The following is a 16,396-nucleotide window of genomic DNA, read 5'->3' on the forward strand; positions in this document are numbered from 1 at the left end:
TAGCATCCTTCGTTTTCAAAAGATGTATGCAAAGGGAAGCCAGGAAGCTGACACTGAGAATGTACGAGAGAGCTTTACACGGTGTTACAGACTCGGGTCCGGAGAAAACAGATTTGATTTTAAATAAACAATAAAAGCAGCAGACTACAGCAGCTCACGAAAAGGGGTATGAAAAGATCACAATGATCTTAAATTAGACATATAAATGGGTCATCAGAAACACGTTTTTCAATGTTAAGAATGAAACCCAGAATTAAAAAAGAATCTGTTTTTATTTCAAAGGTTGCTTCTTATATTGAAGCTCATATTAAAGCAACAGTACAATGTTCATAAAATATAAGTGTGATGCCGTAACATTTCTTACATGTCAGAATACTGATATTTGTATGTATACTAAAATAAGAACTTTAAAATTGTACAAATAGATACATTAAAAATGGCATAGAAATAGGGAGCCTCTCACTGAAACAAGACAGTTATATCTGGCACGTATTAGTTTAAGATGAAAGTAGAAGCAAAAAGATTTACAAGAATCAGCAGTAACAAGATTGATGCTCAAGAGACATAATTGTACATTGTATTGTACATACATTGTATGGGTTTAAGCTGGCTGAATATTATATATTTCAAGTTTAAAAATGCACTACATATAGAGTGTCCGTAGTTTAAGGCGAAATTACAGCTCAGAACTGTTGTCCTTTCTAATTTTGTGGAAGCTTCTTTGACAAATAAAAAAAAAAAAAAAGAAGAAGAAGAAAGAAAGACTTAGATGTTCGTAACACACAAACAATTTCCCTTCATTGTAAGTTCACCGTTAGACTTCTCCTTCACTTAAATATTGTGTACGCCAAGTGGTTTTTCTCTAGGGAAGTTGATAAACAACTTCAATATTTGCCTTTTTGCGAGAAAAGGTACTTCACAGTATTTACCACTTTGATGTCCTTGCAGTTTTATTAAATGTATCCTCTCTGTAAAACTTTGCTTGTTTTAAATGAGCCTTTCCTTGATTTAAAAAAATACCTGTTTACATATCTTCTAGATTCTTCAGAACGCCAGACACAGTTCTTAAGGCCAAATTTGTATCGTTATTGTTAAGAGTCGTCATCAAAAGTGTCTTTGGAACCGTACAAGTCTGCTAGTTTCTTAAAACGAGGTCCCCAGTTCTGTAGGTAGTCATAGTCCAAGTCCGAATCTGTGGTGGCCGACTCTAGGGAGCTCAGGGACCCGGCCACCGAGCCCCTGCCTTCGTAACCGTAGATTTGGATTGAATCATAAGGAGGGGCAGTGGGGTCATTATCCGCCTCCTGTATTCTCGTATTGATGAAGTCATCGACGTCCACGCTGTTGGGTGCCGGCCGGAGCCCGGGTCTAGGCATGTACTGATACTCGGGTTTTATGTCTTTGCGAGGGATGAAGCCATTGATCCTGTCTGGATTCTGGAGGGTGGCAATATCAAAGGCTTCTGTGTCTTCCTCCCCACCCCCTTCGTCGTCGTACGTGATGATGTTCTCACGGACGTCTTCCTCCTCAAAGACGATGAGCGGTTCTTTCTTTTGCCTTCTCAGGGTCACAAACAGCACTACGATCACTACAAGGAAAGCACAGGAACGTGAGCACAGATCAGGTGTCCCTGGAGTCCGCGCCCCCACCCCCAACCTGAGCCCTGCTCACCGTAGGGTGTGTGGGCCTATGCTCGGAATAGGAACCAGTCTATCACTCTAGGAAACCAGAGCTTCACCTGGAGTCCCCCAGAGATGCCCAAAACCACCCTCCGCCTGGCTCTTCCTCCCCCAAGCGCTGCCAGGAAAATAGGATTCCAAACCAACTGGCAGCTGGAACTATTCTGAGCTCTTTACAAGTGAGTCCGACACTATTTGGAAGTCATCTTCCTGAGAATTAGGAAGATTCTAAATCGATTGGTCTGCAGCCTCTTAAAAATGGCTTATGTTGGTTTCTTTTTCCAAAAGGGGACAGCTGTGTCACCAAAGCTGATGAATAAGGACAGAGACCTGCGGTCCTACCTTTCTATAGGGGTGAGGCTCGGTCCTGCCTAGAGGGCCGGGGTCAGAGCAGGGGGGTGATGAACAGTGATCCTACTGGACCTTCGTAAGGAATTTTACTGTAAGCTTATAATGACTTATAATGGGCTTATAATGACCCGCAGGAGACAAATGTCCTCTATTTATTCAAACACAGGAAGGTAGCATCGGCTGCACCCCAGGGAAAGCAGCTGTGTCCTCCCTGAGAGGCGACTCCCCTATGTTCAGGAACCTAGGGTGGGTGGGCAGCACTGCCTAGCAGGAAACTGAGACACTGCCCAATTCTTCGTCCTCCACCTCCTCACAAGAGGCTTCTACAATATTCCATGAGAACGGCCTCCACACATACAGCTCCACCATAAAAAAGGTTTGTGCCTGAATCTGGCAAGAGGCTGAGAGCCCCTCCGGGGCCACCATCACTGGGACATACAAGGAGGGGGAGTCCTTGATCCCTCAAGGCTGGACGCAGCACCTGGTACCCAATTCTCAGGAACTTTTTGGCGACCTGAACTCACCGAGTCTTCCCTACGTAGCTGGGCCCCCTCAACTCATTCAATGGAGAACCAAACACCACCGGCCAAGCATGAATTCCGTGTCAGAAACCCCTGGGTGTGCAAGCTGATTCTCCTGCTGCCTGACCTCTCTTCCCAAAGCCCGCGGAGGTCAATCGAGGGCACCGTTGTTCTTACCAGAGGAAATCAGGGCGCCCAGTGGGGCACCAACCCAGCCTGCAGGGCGGGAGAAGGCCCCTGGGTCCGGAGGGGCGGAGGCTGGGCAGGATGCTACCATGCGCTTGGCCAGGCCCCGTCCAGGCCCTGAGGCCTTCCTGTGAGGTCTCTGGCCTCGCGATTAGTCTTTCCAGCCCTTGCCCTTCTCCTTCCTCCACTAAGGCAACTGTGGCTTGAATCCCGGGCCTCTGCCCACTGACCTCTCCTGCACGACCTCAGGGGCGCCCTCCGCACCCCGCTGCCACCCTGCAGCTCTGCCATCCTGCAACTGCCCCTAGGAACCTGGCCTGACCCTATAGAGTGCACAAGCTCGACCCCACCTCCACGCCCCCCGCATCCCCCCCCCCCCACCTTTTCTCTGGTCCTGGCCTCAGCCAGAGGCCCACCCTGGAGGCCGCCTGCATCGCCTAGGGTCCGGGCCTCCACCCGCGGCCCACCCTGGAGCAACCCCCCCACCCCCGTCGTCTCGGACCCTGGCCTCTGCCCGCGGCCCACCTGGAGGCCGCCTGCACCCTGGGAGCCCTCCCCCCGCCCCCGTCATCTCGGGTCCTGGCCTAGGCCCGCGGCCCACCCTGGAGGCCGCCTGCACCCCGGGAAGCCCTCCCCCCTCCCCCGTCATCTCGGGTCCTGGCTTAGGCCCGCGGCCCACCCTGGAGGCCGCCTGCACCCCGGGAAGCCCTCCCCCCTCCCCCATCATCTCGGGTCCTGGCTTAGGCCCGCGGCCCACCTGGAGGCCGCCTGCACCCCGGGGAGCCCTCCCCACCTCCTCCGTTGCCTCGGGTCCTGGCCTCCGCCCGCGGCCCAACTGGGGGCCGCCTGCACCCCGGGAGCCCTCCCCCTCTCCCCGTCGGGCCCCGCCCCCGCGGCCGCCCTTACCCAGCAGGATGACGATGCAGGCGAGGATGGCGATGAGCGCGCCGGTGCTGAGGCCGGCGTTCAGCACGTAGGCCTCGGCGTTGCAGGAGAGCAGCGCCCCGTGCACGTCGCACCCGCACACTTTGATGGTCAGGGTGTTGGTGCTGCTCATGGGCGGGATCCCGCCGTCGCTGATGACCACGGGCAGCAGGTACAGGTCCTGCTTCTGGCGGCTGAAGCCCCCGCGCCGGGCGTACACGCCGGCCGTGCTGTCTGCGGGGAGAGCACAGGGGAGAGCACAGGGGCTCGCGGCCCGCGCGCTCCAGCTCCGCACCCCCCCCCCCCCCGGGTCTCCGCCGCGTGGGGCCAGACCTGGCACCGGGCCGCGCCTTCCTCCGTGGATCCGAACGCCCACACGGATGCGCCCTTGGGTGCCGGCCTCAGAGCAGCGCAGGGTGGGCCTGGGCCGCGGGCGCCCCGCAGCAGACACCACCGACTCCGCAAGCGGGGGCACAGGACACACAGAACACCCTTCTTTTCACGTTTGCACGTTCCTGCTCGATGGCAAGCCTTTGGCCAGTTGCTGTGCCCGTGTGCGTAAGAGATCTCCAGCCCACACACAAACCTTGCCCAAACCGTAAACCCACTTGTGAGCCCTAAAGGAAAACATTATCTTTAAGGACAAAATATTTTACAAGCCCAGCAGCAGGTGTATAGTTTCTTTTTTGTTATGTTTAAAATCCAATTTTAACGTGTATAGTTTCTTTGAAATCTAGGCACCATCCACCACCTCATTAAATATGTCATACCTCCTGCTCAAAATCATCCCGAGGTCTCTCTGTTGTCCACACAGCACAGCCCCCTCTACAGAGCAAGCCACGAGATTTTCCCCTTAGGATTCTATTCTGCTTCCAGGGTCTCATCCCACCCACCCCAGTGGCCCAGGACAGCCGGACACGCAGGCGGCCTTCTGTCTCTGCAGCACACCCAGCTTCCCACCTGCCCCTTAGCACTGTCCGGCTGCCCTGGAAGCTGTTCCTGTAGCGACAGCTCAACTCCTCAAGCCTCCAAACTGGACTGAAAAGTCATCACGTCAGGGAGGCCTCTCCTGTCATCTCCTTCGTGGCCCACAGCACCCTGTGTTCTTACAGAAACCCATACCGCACCGGTGTGCCACTGTTGGTGGGCTTAACCGCTTTGACCTCACCTGGACTGTGAACTTCAAACACCAGGGGACTTCATCCGATTCACCTCAGTCTCTCCAGTGTTGGACACACAAGAGACGTTCAGTAAGTATGTTTTGAACACATGGCACAACTGTGTTCTGGGAGAAGTTAAAGCAAAATTCCAGATGTTGGCTTCCATATATTGATTTTTTTTTTTTTAGAGATTTTATTTATTTATTCATGAGAGACACAGAGAGAAAGAGAGAGACAGAGACAGAGACAGAGACGCAGGCAGAGGGAGAAGCAGGCTCCATGCAGGGAGCCCGATGTGGGACTCAATCCCAGGACTCCAGGATCAGGCCCTGGGCCGAAGGCGGCGCTAAATCGCTGAACCCACCAGGCGTCCCAAGCTTCCATATATTTCACAATCTTTTGTGACCTAAGCCCCCAGCTACTTTCTCATCATATTTTTTTTTGCAGATCTGCACCAACCCAACGATACCTTTTTTTTTTTCTTCTTCAGGTTGTATGCGCTGGGGGAAACATGGGTAATCACAAAATAGGTGAGATTTTTAGTATGTTCGATCAAATTACATAGTACACACACTGCACACGCACACCTTCTGTGTGGCCTGCCTCTGTCTGTGAGTTCAGAAGCAGTAACTTGCAGCGATATGAGTGTTGTAACAACATGATCACCCAATAGCCAGCAGGTTTTGGGTGGACAGACGGTACCGTGAATTAGTTCTTGTCATAGGAAGAAATATCTTAGAATCTCAAAATTAAATTGATATCTTCTAGATGAAAGGAAATGTAGTAGTACATTTTATATGAGATGAAATATATTAAATATAAAAGGTAGATTGAATCTGATTTAGGGATGAGAAGATATTCTGAGGATTGCAGAAGGCAAGGGGTGTGTATGCCCTGATTTTGGATAAAGCTGTATGAGGACAGATTCTCTGCCCGTCGTTGCCAACATCTCAAACAAAACAAGGCAGAAGACTTAGCCCCCATTTCTGTATTTTTTGAATTGCATAACTGTCATATATTGTCCTTATCACTGGGAAAAAAATTATATGTACTATAGAGAACCACGAAAAAATAGAGAATGTTGGCCAAATAGACTATTAACTGAAAATTCAGTTTCCTGACTGTTCGCTCCTGTTGAGCTTATACCATTGTTCTATGCCTAAGGATTATAAAAAATGTACATGTCTATAACAAATTCTTTCAAAATATGTGATTTTTCCCTTCTCATGCATTGGAGTTCAAATAAGACTTTGACAAATGAAAAGTGACACTATCTACCCCATTTTAATGATATGAATTATCACTAATGCCACTATGAATAAAAGTGAAAATTAAAAATCAAAGAAGAAAAGGGAATTAATTAAATTGCTTGGCCAAATACACTTCTCCGATCTGGGCGACAGCCCCAACCGATCATTTATTTAGTTTGTCTACTGGGTCACACCCTGTCAGCCAGGGTGTTGTTTGGAGGGGATGTAAACTGAGTGTTTTGCTTTTGTACACCTGCAGAAGGCAAAATTTAAAATCTAGTCTTCAACGTGTCGTCCACGAAAACCTGAGCCTCCAGGTCACAGCATGCCAGCCTCCACATGACAGTACCTGAAAACCGAACGCGAAAGGGAAACTCGGATCTGGGCAGGACGCGAGCAGTGAATGCAGCACGTCTGGTGAATTCTGAACACGCGAGTCCCCTCAGACACGCGCCAACTATTCTATAGAAGCTCGTCTAGGTACCCGGATGACCGAATCACTTGAGCCTCTGAGCGATGGACCTGCAGAATCTTGAGAACTTTAAAAAAACAAGTTCTTTTATCCAAACATGTTTCACATATGGATTTTAAGGTTAGTTTAACAGGTGGGAAAGAGGTGGACTGGGCGTCTCTTCTTGGACATATGCCCATCAACATGCCTTAGAAGGCCTCATCTGTCCTGTAGGGCCTCACTTGGTCAGCCTTGAAATGAGGACACCGGGTGATATCAAGCGTGCCTCGCAGGTACCTAATACTGTGCTCAAGGTCACACAGGTTATCACAGGGCTCAAGGAATCCTTCTACCGGAACGCTTAACACCCAGGACTGCCATCCTCCAGGGCTGGTGAACCGGAGGACAGTAGACTGGCACGAGGCGTTAGATACGTGACTAACCAGCCTGGCACGGCCCTTAGGTGGTTGATGTCATTTAAATGAATTAAAGAGTTCCCCCCTCTAAATCCAAGTGGCTCCAGAATAACAGGAGAGTAAGCTTTTTTTTTGGGGGGGGGGTATAGCCATTTTAGAGGGGTCGGTGCTGTGTCCTGTGATGGTCTTTCTTGTGGTCCCTTCTGATCACTGATCTTCTAGTAACACAGATAGAGCCACCACTGTAGGCAGGAACTTCATAAAACAGCACCTCTAGATAAACAAACTGAAAAAGAAACAAACTCGCCATAGTACTAAAAATCACTATTCTGGAAATCAATTCTGCATCCTAAGTTTGACTACAGATTTTTTTTTTAATTTTTTAATTTATTTATGATAGTCACAGAGAGAGAGAGGCAGAGACACAGGCAGAGGGAGAAGCAGGCTCCATGCACCGGGAGCTTGATGTGGGATTCGATCCCGGGTCTCCAGGATTGCGCCCTGGGCCAAAGGCAGGCGCCAAACCGCTGCGCCACCCAGGGATCCCAGATTTTTTTTTTCATTCAAATTAGCAATCACTGTCCATCTATGTTTAAGAGGGTCTCCTTATTTTGGATACACATATCCTAAGGTTTATGGGTGGCCTGTGGATAAAAGAGCGTCTACTGAGGCCACATTTTCAGGCAAGTGTCAGACTTGCTCCATGGTTCATAACATGAGGCAGAACAAGGCAAATGTTATCAATGTTTAAATTTCCATCAAGAGATTTCTCAGATCCTCCTCCTTTATGAAGTATCCAAAGAGCAAATCTCTCAATATTTGGGGTCAAACAGGCCTGGGTTTGAATCTTGAATCATCTACATATTAATCGCCTGACTTTAGTCATATTAAGTAAATGTCCTGTTTCTATATTCTCACCCAGGAAACTAATACTTTTAAATGTTAAAATGATTCCATTCATAAAGGTACTTAGCGCAGCGACAGACTGTTGGAGATGCTCAGTAAATATTAATTCTTTCCTGGAAGCGATCCTCTTTCAGCAATAAACTAACGAGGAAGAGGAACTTATTGGCAGAGAGAGGAAAGTGAATTCCTGGAAATGTCATAGCAGCTTGGAATGCAACTCCCTCTGCAGAAGGGCTCATCATCCAGAGGTAAGAACAGAGTTCATGCTCTTCAGTCCTGGGCAGCGTATTTCCCGTGGTAAGAAATGTTTTTCAAGCACCTTGCTTTATCTTACCGACACCCAGTGTTCTCATCCCTGGCCACAGACACCTCACCGGTTTCATTTTCCCTCTACTCCAGCAAAACCTTGCAAATGGGGTCATTAATTATTAGAATATGTCATGCACAAATTGTAGTGTTTCTATTAATGGAAAATAAATTCAGATTTCAAAATTTTATGTCTACATCCTAGACTCCTAATTACATGCTGTTTTTACCTGCACACTTTGTCATTACACTAACACAATGTAAAGGTACCTGATAATGATGGTCTCCATGGTACCCGTTTGGGGATGCAAACATAAGGGTTATGATGATGATGTAGCCCATTGGAGGGATACATACAACTGACATGAAAGGGGAAATTATGATGGGGAATCAGCCCTCGATAGATAGACTATGCTGGATGCAATCTTGTATCAGCCAAAAAAAACACAAAAAACAAAAAAACAAAAAAAAAACAAAAAAAAAAAACCACCAGGAGCATGTTTTTGTTTTGTTTTGTTTTGTTTTGTTTTCTGTCGGATACAAGATTTTGCAAAGTGGGCAGCATATGGGCATAGACCCTGCATATAAAAAAATCCGAAAAAGAGAAACCACTGCAGCAAAGGATTCGCATGTTGTGGTCTCCCCATGACGTTAGGAGGAAGGCTTGACCTAAGGTGAAGGAATGAGTCACCTCAGCAGCTTCCTCGAAGCTCTTAAGATGGCCTTTGGTTGGCTACTCTGTTTCCTCTGTCCTGTCATTGTTCAGTCTGATCAGATGAGGTCCCCTCTCTAGAGACTCTTAGAGAGCTGACGCCGAGCCTCGCTCCTGTTTCGTTCACTTCCGACCCAAATCTACGTGCTCTATCCTTACTGCACAAACCTGAGATGAAGTAGGTCAATCTACCACTTTAGAAGCTCCCACGCACTTGAAGACAGTTATACAGTCAGTTGCTACAAGAATAATCATTATTTGATTACTTTCCTCTGAGCCCTCCCACATATTTCCCTAGAAATGTGGCAATAGCTCTATCAGGATCATGGAAAAAAAAACATGTATGTATGTACTGAAATATATGTGTGTGTGTATATATATATATATATATATATATATACACAGATATATACATCTACATACTATACATATGTATGAATATAGTATGTGTCTCAGAAGTCTTAATGGAGTTTTAAGCTTTAATACTTTTACAAGTATATATGCTATGCAATTACAAAAGACATCACTGGAAAGTTTAATTACTTAGATTTAATTTTTTTAATCTTAATTTTTTTTTAAGTAAACTACACCACCGTGGGACTTGAACTCATGATCCCAAGGTCCCAAGTCACATGCTCTAACAAGTGAGCCAGTCAGGTGCCCCTAGTTATTTAGATCTTAAATACTCATTTAGATGTGTGATTATTCAAAACTTAATTGAAGCTTTTGATGCCATATTTGCCATCCTCAACTGAGGGACTGAAATAATAGAAATTTCAAATAAAACTTGTAAAGTTTGAATTTTTTATATTTTGGATATTACTTCTGCTCATAGATGACCTTAATAGCTTATGTATACATATTAATGAAGAAAATTGTCTGACCCAAGACTCTGATGGCTGTAATGTCTTCCAACTGAATTAAGGAGTTGTACGCCAAGAGGAGATCATCACGATCTTTTAATTAACACCTTTGATACTGAGGGATCAGCAAAACATGAATTATAATACATAACATTGCAGGAATAACTTTATATGCATGTGTGCATGAGACATCTAAGTGTGCACTGTTGGTTGGTATTAATAGACTTTTCTTGATTGTATTTACCACTTCCCTTAAAATTAACTCTTCTGCCATTTTTGTACAAGGAAAATTCTCTCCTCCGTGATAGGGAGGGAAAAATAAACGTACTGCCTAAGTATTTCTTGCTTTAAGACAAGGACAACTACCAAGGAATTCAGTGAGATATAAACATTTAGGGTCTTTAAGTGAGTTGAGAAATCCCAGGAGTTAGTTAAATCAATGACCAAAGGAAATCTTGAAAGACTAATGTGTCTGTTCCACCAAAATGACCGATCTTTTTGTTGTTGTTGTTGTTGGGCTGGGGAGGGAGTGAGATCCCAGATAAGCCATGTTGTAATGGACAAACTGCCACAATGAAATTCAGGCAGAAAAGGAACATAATTATTTACACAGAGAAAATGGCAGTGCATTAAAAGACATCTGCCATTTTGATCTGCCAACAGAGCATCTTCCATATTGAAGCAATTAAGAGGGAAAAAAATTCCATAGAAATCTATTTGGCTATCTTTAAATAACAAAAGTAAAAAACCAGACACATATTTTGATGCTATCTGATACTGCTCATTAAAAAAAAAAAAAAAAAAATGTTCTAAGCTTAGGGAAAAAAAAAAAAAAAGGTGAGGTGGGAGAGAAAAAAAGATGTTTGCTAATTGGTCTAATCTGGGTGAATCTGTCGTGGCTATCCTGATTTATTCAGCCAAACCTGCTTTTCATGCACATTTTTTGTTGTTGTTTTGGTTTGATTTTTGCATTTTTTAGTAGTTCAAACTAAACTCTGAATGCATCAGGTATCAGAGCTCATCTGATCTTCAACTTGGCCCACCTTAGATAATACACTTGCCAAATTTCAAGGTCATCTCTGCCTGGATCCAAACCCTAGATGTCCGATTTAACTTTGTGGAATAATAGATAATGAATGGAAAGAAGAGGTGGGTTATGTGCTATTGACTCCTCAGAACATTCCAACATTATAAGGTGGGTGTTTTTTTCAGCCTGAAGCGTATATCATAACATAATCATTTCCCCCTAATCATAGTGGATCCCTGAAATTTCTGAGACACATCACATTTTCCCCCAGCCATTCTTTCATTTTAATCCTTGCATTTGGTCTACCCACTATTGTAAGTGCTGGGACATTGCCCCCACTGAGCTCATGTTCTAATGGGAGACAGACAGGGAAATGAGTATTTAAAATGCAAGAAAGGGAAAAATATGAAAAACTATGGCAGTGTCCCTTCCTTTTAGAAAGGAGCACTCAAGATGGGATGGGGATAGCCTGCAAAGCTTTGCTTCAATGACTTCATTTATGGGGAGACCTGAAAGAGGAGAAATAGGCAGGAGGAGTCCATTCCTGGCAGAGCAAAGTATATCAGAACAGCTCATTTTCCCATGATTATGGAAGATAGAAAGAAGAGACTGTAATCAGGGAACTATGAAATTACCTAGTTTTTGATGGAAGTCACACTGACACAAGATACAGAAGAAACATCAAAGGTGAAGAATGTCAAATGAAATAGGGAAGCTGCTTCACAATGTTGAAAGGGCTGCACTTTCAATTTGTTGACTTAAAATCCTAAGAGTATTTTTGCTAGTGTTAAAATAGGGGCTTATTGCAAGCTCCTAAAACTGTCCTCTCTTGCTCAAATGACTAAGCGGTGTTTCAATAGCTAAATAACCCCATGATCTGATTTGCCTCCAACTTTCTTATTGGAGAGCAAGCAACTCTGGGATTCTGGGAACCCAGGATGCGTTCCACTGTGCCCACCTTCCGTTGTTTTAGTGCCTTCCTCTCAAAACACCAGCTCAGTCTATGAGTTAGGACTGATGTAATAATTGGCAATTAAAAAAAATAAATGAAGCAGTAAAAGGATTAATTATGTGTCAAATATTTATGTTAAGATTGTTCCCCTTCTAGCGATAAAGAGTAAAACCAATCATTTAATCGCTAACCCTTGCTCTTCTGCTATATTTTATCAAATGATCACTGTTTGGAAGAAGAGGTTTGGAAATTAAAAATATGAGGTTCAATATTAGGATATTTCAATTTAATTACTTTAACAAATCATTAGGTTAAAGGACAAAATCATACTCTCCTCTGGTAAGAATTCAAAAATTATGATAAAAACTGAACATCCTTTTTTTTTTTTTAAAGTAAGTTCCATGCCTGGCCTGGAGCCCAACGTGGGACTTGAACTCATGACCCTAAGATCAAGACCTTAGTGAGATCAAGAGTTGGATGCTTAACCGACTGAGCCACATAGGTGCCCCTGAACATTTCTTTTTTAAAAAAATAAAATAATGATGGAAAGGAAATTTCCTAAAATACATACCCCACAACACAAATCTTAGTTTGAATATTACTACCAATATTATGCTTAATGGTGAAACTTTAGAAACTCTTGACTAACACGTAAAACAAGAATGGCTATTATTATTGCTGTTATTTAACAATCTAGAAGTGCAAATATATGCAAATAGACAAAAAAAAAAAACCACCAAACGTTAAAAAAAAGACAAAGCAAAATATTATTATATAATTTTTATGTAGTTGTCTCAGAAAAATCCAGAAAAATTAGCTGAGGTGTTATATCACTTTAGAACAATGTACAATAATAAACAAATTAATTTAAAAAGCTATAGTTTATACTAAAAATATTCACTTAGGAAATATAATTTAAAAATCCACTTCACAACAGCATCCAAAATATAAGGTAGTTAGCCATCAGCTTAATAAGAAATACATAGAAGACAATTACAAAACCTTCCTGATGGCAATAAAAAGAGAACTGATTCAGTGGAAAGTCAGATCACACTTCTGGATGGAAAGAATATTTACAAAAATCCTCAGGAAGAGAAAATACATTTATAGTATGGTACTGGTTTTATCTAAAAAAAAAATTCCATGTGTAAGGGGACTCATGCCATTCAAAAATCTGCTTTGTTCAAGGGCCAACTGTACCATGTAATATAGATAACAATAAAGATACTGCTGTGAAGCAGGTGGGAATGACCCATTGTTTCTTTTTTTTTTTTTTTTTAATTTTTATTTATTTATGATAGTCACAGAGAGAGAGAGAGAGGCAGAGACACAGGCAGAGGGAGAAGCAGGCTCCATGCACCGGGAGCCCGATGTGGGACTCGATCCCAGGTCTCCGGGATCGCGCCCTGGGCCAAAGGCAGGCGCCAAACCGCTGCGCCACCCAGGGATCCCGACCCATTGTTTCTTAAATGATATTTAGCTAATGGCCAACAAATGGGAGCTACACAATTATTTCACATGGACAAATGGTTGAAACGGAAAACAGGATGTGTAAGAAAGAAAAAAAAATAGGTGAATATTGACATCAATTTTGGATGAGGAAAGCTTTGCTAAAGATAATATTAAACAGAGAAAAACTGGTACTCAAAGTACAAGGTCTATAATTATGAACACAGCACAATTAGAATCGAAAGGGCATTGCACCCCTGAGAAATTCTATGTAGTAGGTATGACAGGTCCAAGGTCAATAACATCCAAAGATGGAGAGACTTTACAAGTCAATTGCAAATTGATGAATATACAATTTAAAAATGGACAAAGATCATGAATAGCCAATTTACAAAAGAAAAAGAAAAGAAATGATCAATACTTATTTTTAAAGATCCTAGGTTTACTAATAATGAAAGTCATTGACATTATGGAATGTGATTATATTTCACTTCTCAATTTGCCAATGATTTTAAAGGAGTAATAATATCTAAGGTTGGCTTGAATGTGAGGAAATGAGTCCCGGAGCTATTTTACTTATGGTATTATAAATATTTCTGGTAGTATACATATTTCTGATGGACACTTAACTATCAAAGGCTTTGGATCCAATAATTCAACTCTAGAAATTTATCCAAAAATCCTAATTAGATATTTGACAAAAGAGCGTGCAAATAATGTACCTACACCATGGTCAACTGAGATCAGACACCTTTACAATAGAAGTTAGGAAGATATTCAGAAGAGAATGTTGATGTAAGCATACTGATGCCGGTAAATGTGTTTCACATATTATTAGCTGGGAAAAAATGGACATGGATCTCATGATTGCCTTTTATAAAGCTCATATATATGTGCATGCCAAAAAAAAAAAAAAGTCTGGACAGAAATGAAAACGAGCAATGATTATTTCTGATTAGTCTTTTACCAAGTTATTATTTATAAAAGTATTTCTGCTTGTTTGTATTTTCTAACTTTCCTACAAAGAATATATGCTAATTATATAGTGCAAGAAAATCATGAAGTTCTTTGCAAATATAGATTATTACAATTATCGTGGCTGTGATTTAAATTGAACCTGAAGTACAGTGTGTCCGTCCCATTTCCCCTGGAACCTTAGATTGCATTGAACTTCAGATTTTTCCTCTTCTGATGATTATTATTTAACTATAAGGCAAACAAAGATTTTTTTTTTTTAAAGAATTAACTAGAAAAGACATGAGCTTTATATTCATTGTGTAGAGTGTATACCTGATGGAACCCTCCAAGTACCCAAGCTTGTTCCTTATTTCACTGATAAGCAGTGTGGCCTTGGGCAAGTCTTTGAAGCTCCTGATGTCTCATACTCCTTTATCCAGGAGGTGGGGATGAAAGTATCCATGCCTAATCCCACGAGGAACTAAGCGGATTTGAGGAATTAAGTGAAACAATGGCCATGATAAAGTTTTATAAATTAATGAAGAGCTAGCTAGATGGGAAGGGTTTTTCTCAACATTTTTTTCTTTGCACTTTTCTCATCCATTACAGATTTCTTGTGTTTTTAGAGATGCCATAAGTCTGATATTTTCAAAGTAAATGCATCTCAAAACCAGGGCAGGTCAGCTCTTCTTCATCTGCCCGAACAGCATCATTTGTGATATTAACAGCCCAAGATGGACTTAAATGTTGAAGAGTCATCCAGTGTTCTACTCACCGGCTCCCTGCTGAGTCATCTGTGAAGCTTGGCTACAGAACGGAGTAAGGGAAAAATGAAATAAAAGACTTGGGTGTATTCAGATGGCTTCCCTCGTATTTCTAAAGACGTGTAATGCTTATGGTGAGTTTAGGCAAACACAATCCTGATTATTTACATGGCATAATGGAAGTAAACACTCAAGGAGAAAGAAACCTGATGCTTTTACTCAGCGTGATATAAACCATTATCTCATGTTTTCTATGGAAAACAGTCTCAGCCAAGAAATTTGGTAACTCAGTAGGCTATTAATAGGATGTGGAATGTGATTACTCCTTTTGGATTACTTCAATATGTAATTACTTCTAGGAGCTAGCAGAAAGAGACTCTATTAAATGATAATTATAGGACTGTATTTGCTTTAAGGTTTTGTAATAGCTCTAAACATGGGAGTTTTCATTAACTGTTTGCCATAGTTAATAAAGTCATTTTTCTTAAAAAGTAGCAATTCCCTGCAAAAGTGGTAGCTCCGCATAGGATTAGACTCTTACAGGGAAGAGCAGGGGAGACAGATTGTGTACTGGGCTGGCTCATCCATGGTAACAGAAGCTCTTTGAAAATATCGAGGGCTTTCCTGAGGTGTCGTGACAAAGTAAAATACTTCTAACTCCCCAGAGAATAATATGCTTTAGTATAATGTTTTCAGATGGTTAACAGCAGCTAAATATTATTGTACATATAAAAAAAAGGAAGACAAGGCAGGTGATGGAGGCGACGTTGGTACAGTGAGAGAAACCTAGAAACACCTGCTGTGTCCGGAGGTGTCCAGCCATAAAACAGGAATGTTGCTGGGCATACGATCCAGGAGTTAGACCGCAAATGTAAGTTGGGGATTATAAGAAAACACAGAGATGAGTCTGACCATAAATATTTGAGTAAAAAGATCATAAAAGAGGGAGTGACAGACGGTGCATGTGAGAACAGCGGAGTTTTCCAGAGTCAATCACCTTACTATTGATAAAACTAAATGTATGCTGAAATATTTTGCTAAGAAGTAACTTCTTCGTCATAAAACTGGCAAACGCTTAGGCTTATGTCAGTGTAGCAATATATCGATCCGGGGTGGGATCCCAAAATAGTTTGAAAATTAAGAAAAATCCAAGAGTGGAGGCAGAGATTCTCGTCCTCCACTCCGAAGTGTACCACATCTTAGAAAGCACTATGAAAACACCGTATGCTACCTTCTTCAGGTTAGCTCAGGAAACACTTATTAAATGGCCACTACATGCCAGGGCCTCCCTGCTTTGGAGAAACGTTTCTTTATGAAAGGAAATTCCTATATTACACACGCGCACCACTAGCGCTACTCCTCCTCCTCTATCTCAGGGCTGTGCAGAGTTATCTCTCAAAGGTGCTTGAGGCACTCACAGGTGCCCATCAACCAAAGCCAAGAAGTAAAAGACAAAACCCTAGATGAACTATAAAATTAAAGCACTTTACGTACTATTTCTATTTCAAAATGATAGGAATTA

At 42.8% G+C, this 16,396-nt stretch overlaps 1 protein-coding gene across 6 annotated transcripts in view; it reads right to left on the reverse strand.

The window, feature by feature from the left end:
• Nucleotides 1–253: 253 nt before the first annotated feature.
• CDH11 (cadherin 11) overlaps nt 254–16,396 on the reverse strand; it is a 148,351-nt gene continuing 132,208 nt past the window's right edge. For 5 of the 6 annotated variants that reach the window (XM_077885743.1, XM_077885751.1, XM_077885759.1 and 2 more), the window contains 2 exons: nt 3,644–3,895; nt 254–1,588 (listed from right to left, as the gene is read on the reverse strand). In XM_077885743.1, the coding sequence (XP_077741869.1) occupies nt 1,092–1,588; nt 3,644–3,895 (749 nt within the window). In that variant the 3' untranslated portion in view covers nt 254–1,091. Of the gene's footprint in view, nt 1,589–3,643; nt 3,896–6,237; nt 6,421–16,396 lie in introns of those variants that run through there. The other variant, XM_077885764.1, reaches the window with a different exon arrangement.

Source organism: Canis aureus, chromosome 3 (assembly GCF_053574225.1).
Source record: "Canis aureus isolate CA01 chromosome 3, VMU_Caureus_v.1.0, whole genome shotgun sequence".
NCBI classification, from domain to species: domain Eukaryota; kingdom Metazoa; phylum Chordata; class Mammalia; order Carnivora; family Canidae; genus Canis; species Canis aureus.